The sequence below is a fragment of the Spermophilus citellus genome, assembly GCF_964194105.1.
Source record: "Spermophilus citellus genome assembly, chromosome: 10".
Lineage (NCBI taxonomy): Eukaryota > Metazoa > Chordata > Mammalia > Rodentia > Sciuridae > Spermophilus > Spermophilus citellus.
Window position 1 is genome coordinate 74,553,632 of NC_138197.1, and position 13,996 is coordinate 74,567,627.

Here is a 13,996-nt window from a genome sequence, read left to right on the forward strand (position 1 = left end):
CTTACTATTCACAAACCTCATGCATTGTTAGCAAAATAAAGTTGAAATCTCTCTGGCTTTATGTCACTTAGGATGCAAAATTACAGTAACATCCTTTCAGAGTACTCCATAGATTTAAAAGATGTCATATATAAAATTAAGTCCATATGGCTCTAATAGAGTATATTATTTTTCAAACTAAGTGAATTGAACATTAAAATTAGATACAATGACCAGAAACATTTATGTAAAACCAAATGTTTTGACTCTTTTCCTTTGAGTGGTATCATATGTCAGTTTGATGAAAAGAATTTTCCATAAAAGAGTTTTATAAGTTTGCTCTATGAATATTTCTCTATGTCTTAGTTTTCACAGAAGATAACTGGTGATCTTACATAAAATTTCTTAATGTTTGGATTTATTTGACGTAACACATTGCTAAATAGGTTTTGTCCCAAATATTTAAAAGAAAATGTAACATGTCAGATCTCCATGCAAGTAAATGAACCTGAATTTAAAAACAATAGTGAAAAATTTTAAATTTATATATCTAGATAAATATTCATGGGGGCAATGGGAATATTCAAACATACTTTTAAAATAGAGGCCATGCTTGTTCTAGTGGTTTTGATAAAACTATAGAGCTTTAAGAATATTTCATTTGAAATAGAAGATGATTTATTAAAGAAATACCCTTCAGTGGTCACTACTTGGCTTTGTTTGCAATCAGGAACTAAATGTTAAATGCCCCAAATTTTCTACCTTATAGATAACATCTATATTCAAAAGAAATTTTATTCAAAATCTTTGAAATCTGACAAAGATTCTGATGCTAGAATATCTCAGATTTTCCTGTGAATACTCTTGCCTGTGTCTTAATTTTTTTCAAATGTAATAATGTCGAATATTTATTTTATATTCTGAAATACTATATTGCTTATTTACTAAACTTTTTTTATATTTAAGCTTTAAGTATGTTTAGCTCTTCTAAAAGTCTGATATAAAAGTAAATTCAGGTTCATTCCATAGAGATCAAAGAATGTAATTTCTCCCCTTTTTCTTTAGACTAAAAAAAAATTATCAATAACTGTGAAATTCAGGAATATATTTACTATATTTAACTACTTAAAAGCATAAGTTTTTTTTCTATTTCTAGACTATCTGTAAGGAGATAATTGGAATATAAAAGAAAAAATCATAGGCCATCGCTACAATGAGAAATGATTAGTGGAAGAAAATCCCCAGTTAATTTTAAATAAATTATGAATTTGTGAATAAATATTTGTATAAGCACCAGAGATGAGACTGGGTTATTTGAGACTGTGATGTGCAAATTATCCTAGACTTTTAAAAATATTAAAATCCTCATTGTGAATAATGTCTCCCATTTCTGATATTCCTTCCTGTCTGGAAATGAAAGAGAAAGCTATAGCTAACATTTATTTTCCAATTGTATATATTGAATAAGTGTTAACAAGAGCTATATTCAAAGTATATCAATTGTTTCTTAAATATCTTGTTTGCTTTGATCTCTAACTCATTTACCTCATTTCTATAAAAAAAACTTTCTAATTTGCAGTCAGACCAACAATGCATAAATGTTCCTGTTATGATTTACATATGAGACAAGAAAATTTTGGGGTGTAATGATTGGGTTATGAGAGCCTTAGCCTAATCAGTGCATTAATCCACTTAAACAGATTAACATTAAATAAATGCTTTCCTTCTTTTAAAATCTTGAGTGGACTTTTATTCAATAATGCTGATATTTAGCAAATCAATAAAACTCAACTTCAGGGTTTAACTATCAACAGGCAGGAAATATAATTAAAGGAATACAAGAGAAAGTACAAATACAAATGCCTATAATATCCATTGATATCCTAATATTCACTCCCTAGTTATATGATATTAAGCAAGATAATTACCATTTTATTTCTTTTCAGCAAAATTATGAATATTCTCATCTCACAAGAAAATTTTGAGTATAATGCATAATTGTCTGTTATCTGGTTACTCAGTTCAAAAAAAGATCTGAAGCAGCATGAAAGAACTTTTGACTTTTCTCTCATATCTTTTTTCTCTCATATCCTATCATATTCCCATATTATTTTTTCTTAAGATACTATACTCCTTTGGTTTCAGAACCACATTAAGAAATAAATACAACATAGGATTCAGGTGGGGATCAGGCAGAAAAATCTCATATCTTTTTTAATTTTCTCAATATTTTGCTATAAAAATATATCAAAGAAATAAAGCTTTAAAGGTCCAAAATCTTTTGGAGGAGGTGTGTTGGTCAGCCTTCCATTGCTGGGACAAAATACCTGAGAAAAACCAAAGGAGAAAAAGTTTATTTTGGCTCCCAGTTTCAGCTGTTCCAGCCCATAATTGGTTGGCCCCATGGCTTTGGGCCCACAGCAAGGCAGGGTATCATGGCAGGGGGTAGGTGGTAGAGCAAAGCTGCTTCCTTCATGGGAGTTAGGAAGCAAGGGGAGAAAAAGGAAGGGGCTAGGGTTCCAATGAAACCCTTAAGGGAATGTTTCCTAATGACCTAGTTCCTCCATTCAGGCCCTACCTCCTAAGTTTCCACTACATCCCTCTAGTGCCATTAACTGGTGACCAAGTCTTTAATACTTGATCTTTTGGGGGACATTTAAGATCACAATTTTAACAGGTAAGTTTGGTAAAATGTCACTGATTATGCATGATGTTTTCTTTTGTTGCCATGTTTCTGAGCTGCTGGGCCATGGGGCAGGGTGCCTTTCCTTCTTCCTTACATTCTGAGTTTGACACATTCATTGGTGCAGAGTTTTCATGCCAACCAGAGAACACTGCTCCACCAAACACATGCCTCTTGCCTGAGGCATCATGAGAAGTACAAAAAGCACAATTTTTCCTCATAAATGTTTTATTGGAAGTGATAGATACCATAAGGAACTTCCATATTTTTGTTGCCTGAAGGAATAGTGGAAGAGGAAGACAGCAGCTCTCACATAATAACTTCAAAATGCACTTCCCTACTTCTTTCATGTTTACTTCTATTCTCTTTATTCTATGAATTTGCCATATTGACCCTGCAGTGGAAAAAAATGAATTATGATTAAAGCAAAGGGGATAATTAAGAATGAGGAACAGTTTTTTTTTTTTTTAAAGAGAGAGTGAGAGAGGAGAGAGATAGAGAGAGAATTTTTAATATTTATTTTTTAGTTCTCGGCGGACACAACATCTTTGTTGGTATGTGGTGCTGAGGCTCGAACCCGGGCAGCACGCATGCCAGGCGAGCACGCTACCGCTTGAGCCACATCCCCAGCCCGAGGAACAGTTTTTAAATAATTTTTCTTAATTTTTGCCACTTTTTAAAAAAAATCTGATTGAAATATAATATACAGAGTAAAAAGTATTCAAGATAAGAATATACAGTATGAGGTTTTTACAACATAAATATATAACCACCACCTACATTAAAAAACATTACAACATTAACAGCACTCCAGGAGCATCCTTAATTCATTAATAATCCCTAGTGCTCTTTGCACCCAAAGTAACTGCTTTCCTGGTATCTAATCCTGTATGTCAGTAATTCACATTTTAATTTTACATAAATGAAGCAACACTGTGTTAATATGTTTGTAAGATTCTTTTGATGTCATTGCATGAAGTAGTAGGTAACTTGTACTCACAGTGGTAAAACAACAGTTCTTAAGGATCTCTTTGCCCTCTTAAAAATTAGTGGGGACTCTAAATGGCTTTTGTTTATTAGATTATATCCTTTGATATTTACCATAATAGAAATTAAGGCAGAATTGAAAACATGCAAATATTAATTCACTTTAAAATAGTGATAATAAAACCATTATTGTAAACCATAATAGATATTTTAAATAAATAACTATATTTTTCAAAACCAAAAATTGTGATGAGTGGCATTATTTTATGTTTTTGCAAATCTCTTAAATTCAATTCTGCTTCCTTATTCAATCTTCTGTAATGTTCCTGCTATTCCACTTTGGTTTAAATATATAGTATGTCTCCCATAGATATGTACTTTGGAAAGGAAAGATAATTTGGATAGACTTTTGGGAAATTTACAGATATTATCTTTGGTACTATACCCAACTCAAAAAATAGTAATTTATTTTTTTATTTTTAGAATAAATCAGTGCATTTAAACTTTCTCAGTTATTATTTTTAAAATTTTATTAGGTCATTTTAGTTTAAAAAAAACTAAAGTCAGCATAAGAAAAATATGAAAGCATTTTCTTTAAAATCTGTACCAAGACAAGGCTGTCCACTCTTACCATTGCTATTTAATAAAGTACTAGAAATTATAGCCAGAGCAATCAGACAAGAAAAGGAAATGAAAGGGATAAAAATTACAAAAGAAGAGGTCAATCTATTACTGTTTACAAATGATATGATCCTGTATCTAGAAGATCCAAACAGTTCCACCAAAAAGTGTTAAAAGTAATAAACAAAAGTAAAGTAGAAATTTACAAAATCAATATACAAATATCAATAGTTTTTCTATAAGTGAATCCATTAAGATTTAAATCAGAAAAGCAATTCTATTCTCAATAGCTTTGAAATTAAAATAAAATACATAGAAATAAATCTCGCTGAGGATGTGAAAGTTCTCCACAATGAAAATTATAGCACACTGAATAAAGAAATTGAAAAAAGACCCTAGATCATGTCCCATGTTCATGATCAGCATTATAGTCAGCTTTTTTACTGCTGTGACTAAAAGACCTGGAAAAAACAATTTTAATGAAAAAAAAGTCTATTTTGGGGCTCATAGTTTCAAATACTTCAATCCATAGACAGCCAACTTCATTACTCAAGGCTTGAGGTGAGGAAGAACATCATGGCAGAGGAGTTTGGTGGAGGAAACAGCTCAAGATATCACACCAAGAAGCAGAGAGAAACTCACCACATTAAAAAAAATAAAACAAACAACATACCCCAAAGGAACCCCTCCACCACACCCACGTCCCCCAGACACATCTCACCTATCTTTAGTTACCACTCTATTATTACCCATCAGAGGTTCAATTCACTGACTAGCTTAAGGTTCTCATAACATAATCATTTCACCTCTGAATGTTCTTACATTTTCTCACACATGGTCTTTCTGTGGGGAAACCCAACATGTAAAGCATAACAGACAGGCAGAATTAATATTGTGAGAATGGTCATGCTACCAAAAGCAATATATAGATTCAATACAATCCTCCCAGTGACATTCTTCAGAGACTAGAAACAGAACTTATAAAATTCATGTGGAAGAATAAAAGACCTAGAAAAGCCAAAGCAATTATAAGCTAAAAAATTAATGCTAATGGTGCTGGGAAAACTGATCAGCCATTTGTGGAAGAATTAACTAGACTCTCCCACCCTTCACAAAAATCAATTCAAAATGGATCAAAGTCCTCAGAATTAGACAAGACAAGAAACTATGCAACTCCTAGAAGAAAATATAGGGCCAACACTCCAACATAGAGCCACAGGCAATGAAACATAGTTGCTTAACAAACAACAGCAACAAAAACCAAAGAAGCAATGTATATAACTGACAGTAATAAAAGAAATAGTCTGAAAGAGAAAAACAAAATTGACATTGCCTTTCTCAATAGGACCTGTAAAACTCAGGAAATAAGGCCAAGAACTAACAAATGGGATGGCCTCAAATTAAAAAACAACAACAACAAAACAAACAAACAAACAAACAAAAACTTCTGCACAGCAAAGGCAAGAAAGAGGAAAGGGTAAAAAGAGAACTTTTGGACTGGGATAAAATCTTTGCTAGCTACTCTTCTGACAGAGGATTAATATATAGAATACATAAAAAACTCAAAACACCACCAAAAAGCCACAAATAAACCAATCACTAAATGGGCAGAGATAAACACTTCTCAAAAGAATAAATACAAGTGGTCAACAAATATATGAAAACATGTACAACATCATTAAAAATTAGGGAAAAGAAAATCAAAATTACTGTGAAATTTCATCTAATTCCAGTTAGAATGGCAGATAGAATACAAATAAGTGTAAATGCTGGCAAGAATGTGGAGAAGAATGTACAGTTTTACATTGCTGGCAGGATTGTAAATTAGTACAGCCACTATGGCAATCAGTTGGAGGTCTCCTCCCAAGGCTAGATATAGATCCATCCTATGACCCACTTAGACCATTTCTTAATATTTATCCTGAAGAACTGAAGTCATCATACTCTAGTGGAACATGCATACCCATTTATTTTAGCTGCACAATTCACAATTGCCAAACTATGGCACCAGCCTGAGTGTCCATTAATAAATAAGTGGATAAAGAAAACATGGTATTTATATACACAATGGAGTTTCATTCCATCAAAAAGAAAAATGAAATGATGTCATTTGCAGGAAAATGAACAGAATCTGAGTCCTTTATGTTAAGCAAAATAAGCCAAAGTCAAAGGTCAAGAGTCATATATTTTGTCTCATGTGGAAGCTAGAGAGAAAAAAGGAAAAGAAAGGTGGGAGGATGAGTAGATTAGAGGAAATTGACCAGAGAGAGAGAGAGAAGGGGAAGGAAATGAGAAGTACTGGGGATTTATATTGACCAAATTATATTGTTCTAATGTGTGCATGTATGCATATGTAACAAAAATCCCAGCATTATTCATATCTATAAGACACCAATTAAAACATGAAAAAATGGGGGAAAATAGTTGCTTAACAAACAACAGCAACAAACACCAAAAAAGCAACTTATATAACTGTCAGTAATAAAAGAAATAGTTTCAAAGAGAAAACAAAATTGACATTGAGCATTAATTGTTTTAAACATATTCCCCTTGAGAATAACATAATTAAGCCATAATCCCTAAGGTCTCTAGTAAGAATAAAAATACTGCCTATGTCATTATCATGCTATGACTTGGAATCACAGAGGATCTAAAAATCCAACAAGGAGATGAAAGATTACCTGTGGTTCTAGGTATGTCCTCCTACTCAAAATTTCCTGTAAAATAACATTATGCTTTTGAGAAACAGATTCTGTGGTTTTGGTTTTCTTTTGGCCATAGATACCTAGTCATTGGCTTATTCAGTTCAAATCAAGAAAGTGAAACTAGGTACATGAAAGTATAAATAAGTGATTGAAAATATACTCCTTTTCAGGCTTTTAAGTTTAGCTTTGAGGAAGTTTGTAGAATTCAGATGAGAATATAACACTTTGATATTTTCTTTCACATGTATGTTTTATTGGACTGTTTTACCATTACATCTCCATGTTTAATTACAAAACAGTTTTACATATAATTAATATATTAATAAGATAAACACAAAAAATCAGAATATATAACTTAAAGGTGTTTTTTTTCCTCTAAATTTCTGTGAAAATAGCATAACTTTCCGATTCATATTTGGAGGGAATATGCTTCCCTTTCAATAGGTCAGTAATTGAGATAGATTTACCAAAGGGAATCCAGGTGTGTATGTTCTCAGGCCACTGATTCCAGAGAGCTCTTTGCTGAGGTTTGGTAGATGACTGTTACATGATTGGAGTCCTAAGTACTATCTGCCTTCTTTCTTTTCACAGATGTATGGCTCTGAGCCCACAATGAGTGGAAACCAGTCTCTCTGCACTAAATTCACATTTGTGGCTTTCTCCTCTCTAGCAGAGTTACAACCAGTCCTCTTTGTTGTGTTCCTAATTGTCTACTTATTTACCATGTGTGGAAACCTCCTCATCATCTGCCTGATCTGGGTCACCCCTTTCCTGCACACCCCCATGTATTTCTTCCTGGTGAATCTCTCCATTTTGGAGATGTGCTATATCACCAGCGTGGTGCCTCAGATGCTGGTGCACCTGCTGGTGGAGACCAAGACCATAAGTGTGGGAGGCTGTGCAGCCCAGATGTATGTATTTGCCATTTTGGGACTGACAGAATGCTGTCTGCTAGCAGCCATGGCTTATGACCGTTTTGTGGCTATTTGCCACCCACTACATTACACTCTCCTGATGAGCCCTGCTGTCTGTTTGAAATTGGCTGCAGTGTCTTGGATCACTGGGGTAGTGGTGGAGTCAGCTCAGATCACCTGGATTTTCACTCTGCCCTTCTGTGGAACAGGAGAGATTCAGCACTTTTTTTGTGACATCATGCCTGTCGTGAAGCTGGCTTGTGTTGATACCTCCCACAATGAGATTGTGATATTTGCAATTTCTGTGCTCTTTATTATGAGTCCCTGTCTCCTCATTCTGTGCTCCTATCTGCGCATTATTAGGACCATCTTGAGAATCCCTTCAGCTACTGGCAGACGCAAAGCTTTCTCCACGTGTTCCTCTCACATCCTGGTTGTTTCTCTGTTTTATGGCACTGCCTTGTTCACTTATCTCCAACCCAAGAGTGCGCACACTCCAGACACAGACAAGACAACTGCCCTCATGTACACAGTGGTCACACCTGCTCTGAATCCTGTTATCTACACTTTGAGAAACAAGGAAGTGAAGGAAGCCATTCAAAGAGTGGCACACAGGAACCCTCTTAGGCAAGTGGACTAATCTAGCTTTCATGGCTGAATCTTTTACTACTGTCCAGGGAATTTACCCAACACTTTGTGACTCCTCTGCCATCGTACATTGGCATCCTGGCATTGTTAATGTGATATCCATACAATGCTTGAATTTGGTTTATATTTTTCAATGCAGTGCAATCATTCAATTGTTTAATCATGCCTTTATCCAACTATATTTACTGGGTATCTCCTATATAGTAGCTATTATTGTCTTCTCTGCTGGGTATAGGATGAAGATCAGTACATTTCACAGTATTTTACAAGGAAAATGAAATGTCATATTCAAGGAAAAATATTTAAAAAAATGAATACAAATTAATGCATTTTTAGTATTGAATGTAGGTGTTATGGTTTAGATATGAGCCAAAAGGCTCATGTGTGAGACAAAGCAAGAATGTTTAGAGGTGAAATGATTGGGATCTGAGAGCCTTGATGTAATCAGTGCATTAATCCTCTGATAGGAACTAACTAACTATGCAGGTAGGATGTGTCTGGAGGAGGTACATCAACATTTTATACCTGGTGAGTAGATTTTCTTTCTGTTTCCTGGTGGCCATGTTCTGAGAAATTTTCATTGACCACACTCTCCCACCCTGATGTTCTGCCACACCTTGGGCACAGAGCAATGGAGTTGGCTGTCTATGGACTGATACCTCTGAAACTGTGAGTCCCAAACAAAGTTTTCCTTCACCAAAAATTGTTTTAGTTGGGTCTTTCGGTGACAGCAATGAAAAAATTGACCAAAACTATAGGCTGATAGACTTTAAGTTCATAAATGGAATATGCTTCCTTAATTACTCTGCTTTTCACATATATTCACAATAATACATCTTAAATAATCACCTGTTGGTAAATACTACTGAGTGATATAGACTAAACATGACTTTAAATATATAACTAATATATCCAGGAGACTATGCATGACTTTAAATATTTAAGAAGTATATCCAGGAAGAGACATTTATTATTTTTTCAAACCTAGGTTTTTTTTTTTGCACTTACCCATCTATTTTTTGTTGTTCATATGAATAATGTTTTAGATAAACTTCAATCTGTGTGACATTCACTCATGGTACCATATTGTGAACCCTGTTTAAATGTATTGGTTTGAATATAATTTTCTTTTGGCACTGTCCATCTATTTCAGCACATTAACTACCCCACATTTGACTCTTAGATTAATGAAGAAATTGACTTTTAAAGAAAATAAAACAAATAACTTTTAAACAAATATTTCCTTCTTATGATAACTTTAGAGAAGTGACAAAAATATTGAATGTTCAGTGACATTTTATAAACACAAGAGCTAACCTTTGACATGAAAACCTTCATGGAAGTGCAATTAATTTCATTGGAAATGGTTCAGAAGTGGAAAAATGATATCAGAATGGGAAGACAACCAGTAAGTGTCCACTATGATGTCAGGTATTATAAATGGCCCCTAAATTTAATTTTGTGGGGGAAATGATATAAAACACAATCCTACAGCTTATTGACTTCTAAGGTTAGAGGGTAGAGGAATCTATATACCTACTCTCATGAATCATTGCTGAAACTTTGATCCTGAGGAGGGTTGACCCTAACACTAATGCTCTGCGGCTAACTGCAGCAATGCCCTCATAGATAGATTCAGATGTGAAATCTGGAAAGGATTTAGTATTGGACCTTGAAATCATAAGAATGTTTGAGGGATATAAGATTATGTCAATAAATGTTACAAGTTTATAGAGGCATTTGGTCTACTTGTATGTGTGATGTCAAAAAAGGATGAAGTATAGGTGTATGTGATAAATAATTGGGAGGATAAAATTACATCTCTGTAGTTCTTTTCCTGCCTCTGGGGATAGAAGTTTAATTTCCAAATTCTTACCTAGCACTATATATTACACTGGAATTTTATAGGAGAAAATTATAAATCATTTGTATTGTTCCCATCTTACTATACCCCAAGTTTATCTTCAACAATTATTTTAGATGTCTAAAACTATAATTTTGCTCTGAGTGGTCTTCTGAAATACAAATGTAATATTTTAAAATTAAGCAATTAATGAAAGACTGTCAATGAAAGTCATAAGAACATATTCACATAGAACATGTTTATATGTGGCTGATTTTTCTAATTTATGAGTGAAAATCCCTCATGACCCATTAACTAAACTGAATAGATTAGTCCATGTCACTCATTTATTTCTCTATTGTATCAACTTAATGCTGTGACTAAGTAATGAAATATACAATGATATTTTAAAATATTTTTTCATTAAAAAAGTCACCACTATAAATATTTTGGTGTTTTATAAGAGCTACTTATCTTGCTTTTAGGATTAAATATTCTAATTGTCTTATACAATCACACACATATGTATATGTATAATTTTTGTTTTTAATATGAATCTATAATTTTTGTGTATATATGTATATATATGTATTTGTGTGTGTGTGTGTGTGTGTGTGTGTGTGTATCTCACATGTAACATTACATTCAAACCACTCTTGTTTTTTTTCCCTACTCCTATTGTTCTGGGCTGTGTAGTTTTATTTCTTAGAAGGACTTGAGTAGTGTATTAATCAATTTTTTGTTGTTATGACCAAAATGCTGACAAGAACAACTTAGATGAGAAAAAGTTTATTTTGGGCACATGGTTTCAGAGACTCAGTCCATGGTTGACTGACTGCATTGCTCTGTGTCTGAGGTGAGGAGGAACATCATGGTAAAGGGTATGGTAGAGGCAAGCTGCTCAGCTCATGGCAACTGTAAAGCAGACAGAGAGAGGAGCTAGGGACAACATATGATTCCTCAAAGCCACACTCCCATGACCTACTTCCTCCATCCATGGCCTACCTGCCTAGTTGCCACCCAATAATCCATTCAAATTACTAATTCATCAAATGAATTAATCCACTGATTAGGTTACAGCTCTCATAATCTAATAATATCACCCCTGAATATTCCTGCATTGCTTAACATGTAAGCTTTTCAGGAGACACCTCATATGCAAACCACGGCATTCTGTCCTGTCCTTCCAAAGTTCATGTCTATCTCACAAAGCAAAATGCACTTAATCCATCTCCAGGAGTCCCATAGTCTTAACTGTTCCATTATTGCACAGAAGTTCAAGTGCAAAGTCTCATCTGAGTGAGACTCAAAGAAGACACATAGCTGTGAGAACCTGTAAAGAACAAAAGTGAGTTACATATATGCAATAGACATTGAAATAGACTAAATGTTCCTTTCCAAAAGGAAGAATAGGGCCAGAGAAAAAAAGGAATGAGATCAAAATAAAATTGAATCCCAACTGGGAAAACATGTTCCTGGTAAGATGTCATGGTGAGATGTGTTCTCCAAAGGGCTTAGGCACCCCCATTCCTATGGCCTTGTTGGTGGTATCCCACATGGCCTCTTTTTTGGTGTGACTCTGCTTGCTTCATGCTGCTTTCATTTGCAGACATCATTCACTGGTTCTCAAAAAAAAAAAAAAAAGACATAGGGGTATGTGTATATACAAATGTATTTTTAGGTAATGAGGACATATCTGTACTTTTGGGGGTTAGCTTGGGGGAGGGAAAAACTGAAGAATATATAAAGAACTGTAGAATAATTTTGATGAGAAAATTAAGTCTAATGGTAGCAAAAAATGTTAAATGAAGGAACAATGTAGGCAAACAATAACCCAACTAGAAATGTTTGTACTGTCAAAATAATATAGAGTACAAATTTTATTGATAATTTCTACAAAAATTATTATGAAAAAGAAAATAAAATACAGAGACAATGTACATAGGAGGGCTTGGAGGCATAATAAAATCAAATGCTAATCTTCCATATTCAAAAGCCAATAACTAATCTGTAAGTGGAAAATTTAAGAGGGGGAAAAAGCCATTAACAGTGAAATTCTCTGAGTGGCAGAATTTGATGGGGGAGGTCCAGAGCAGTAAGTCACTAATTTTCATTAATAGTTCAGGAATTTTTGACTTTTTGAACTTGGAATATATTATAGCTTTAATAACATAATAACATAACATGACAATAAGCCTTATTGACATAATAATAAACAGTAAAATCATAATTTAGGAAGGAGTAATTAAGTCACTTTGCTCACACACAATTCTTTAGAGTTATAATGAGGGGTTTTCTGGTTAATATGCATTCAGTTTCTCTAAGATGGGGAAAGAAACTAGGGAGCAATTGAGGATCATTTTGTTCAATGGTGACAAGATTAATGCATTTCTGACATAAAATTGATGCATTATTCTTATTTTAAAACACTTTACCTTAATGTTATTTTCAAATGCTTATAGAGTTGCCTGTTTGATTTAGTAATTTTTATATCTTGTTTTGCATTTCTAATCAAATCCAGGACTTCAAGCATACCAGGCAAGCACTCTTCCACTTAGCTATACTCCTTTTGTATTTGCTATCTTATTTGAAAATTTGGAAGAGCTTTATTGGAAAACTATTTTTATATAAATGACTTTCTGAATTGGATGTTTAAAAATTAGCTCATCATTACTACCTCCTCAGATTGTTCTCCATGATTACTCCCAGGCTTCTTCTTGTTATACTTTCTTAGTGGCATTGTTTTAATTTATGTTTCATTTTGTCCAGAATTTCAGAATTACCTTCACCTGTTCTCATATCCAAATAATTTTTTTGTCTTTAAACACATACATATTCACTCCCCACTTGATGCAGAGATTATTCCAGATCTTAAGTATGTAGGGATGAATAATGAAACAGGCAGAGTCTCTGTCCTGAGAATTTCATAAGAGATTCAGATTTTTTAATGTGAAAAAATGACATGCAAAATAAATATTGATTGTGTAAAGAGAAACAAAATTCTGAGATAAAAGATACAAGGAAGAGGAGTGTATTCTCAAATGTATTCTCCCCCATAAAACATTTCTTTTTGTGTGGAAATGCTATATCATCTGAGACCTGGTATTTGAAGGTAGAGGATGAAGATAGGGAGAGAGCTAACAAAGAGTTGGAACGGTGGAAAGCCATTGCTACAATGGATAACATAGTAAATAAAGAGTTGATAGACATACTGACATGTAGATAGAACAGTTGGAATGTTTTGCTGACCAAATAAGCTGCATTTCAAGTAGGTTTCATGACCTAATACTAGTAAAGAAGCCTAATATGAATTAGATTTTTAAAAATACAATTTTAAATTCTCTATAGACAATGGATTGGATCTGTGAAGACAGTAAAGTAAGGCTACGGCAGGTTAATAAATTGAGATTGTAGGTTAAGATAGATTGCATTATAATAAATTTAATTACATTAGACACAGAAATTTATTCCCAGAACTTTTCCTGCTGGACCCATTTGGACAAAATATGCTGACCATTTTGCATTAGTTTGTCTATATAACTGAGCTCTTTGTCAATGGAAAATTTGAGAATTATATCCAGGTCTAGCAATAAAAACCTCCCAGGTGATTCTCCAT

At 33.7% G+C, this 13,996-nt stretch overlaps 1 protein-coding gene across 1 annotated transcript; it reads left to right on the top strand.

Annotated features, from left to right (window-relative positions):
- Window positions 1-7,566: 7,566 nt before the first annotated feature.
- LOC308658804 (olfactory receptor 10C1-like) lies at window positions 7,567-8,529 on the top strand (the record flags this gene model as incomplete). Its single annotated transcript, XM_081311726.1, has 1 exon — window positions 7,567-8,529. The coding sequence occupies one exon, from the start codon at window positions 7,567-7,569 to the stop codon at window positions 8,527-8,529; it is 963 nt and encodes a 320-aa protein (XP_081167852.1).
- Window positions 8,530-13,996: the final 5,467 nt, after the last annotated feature.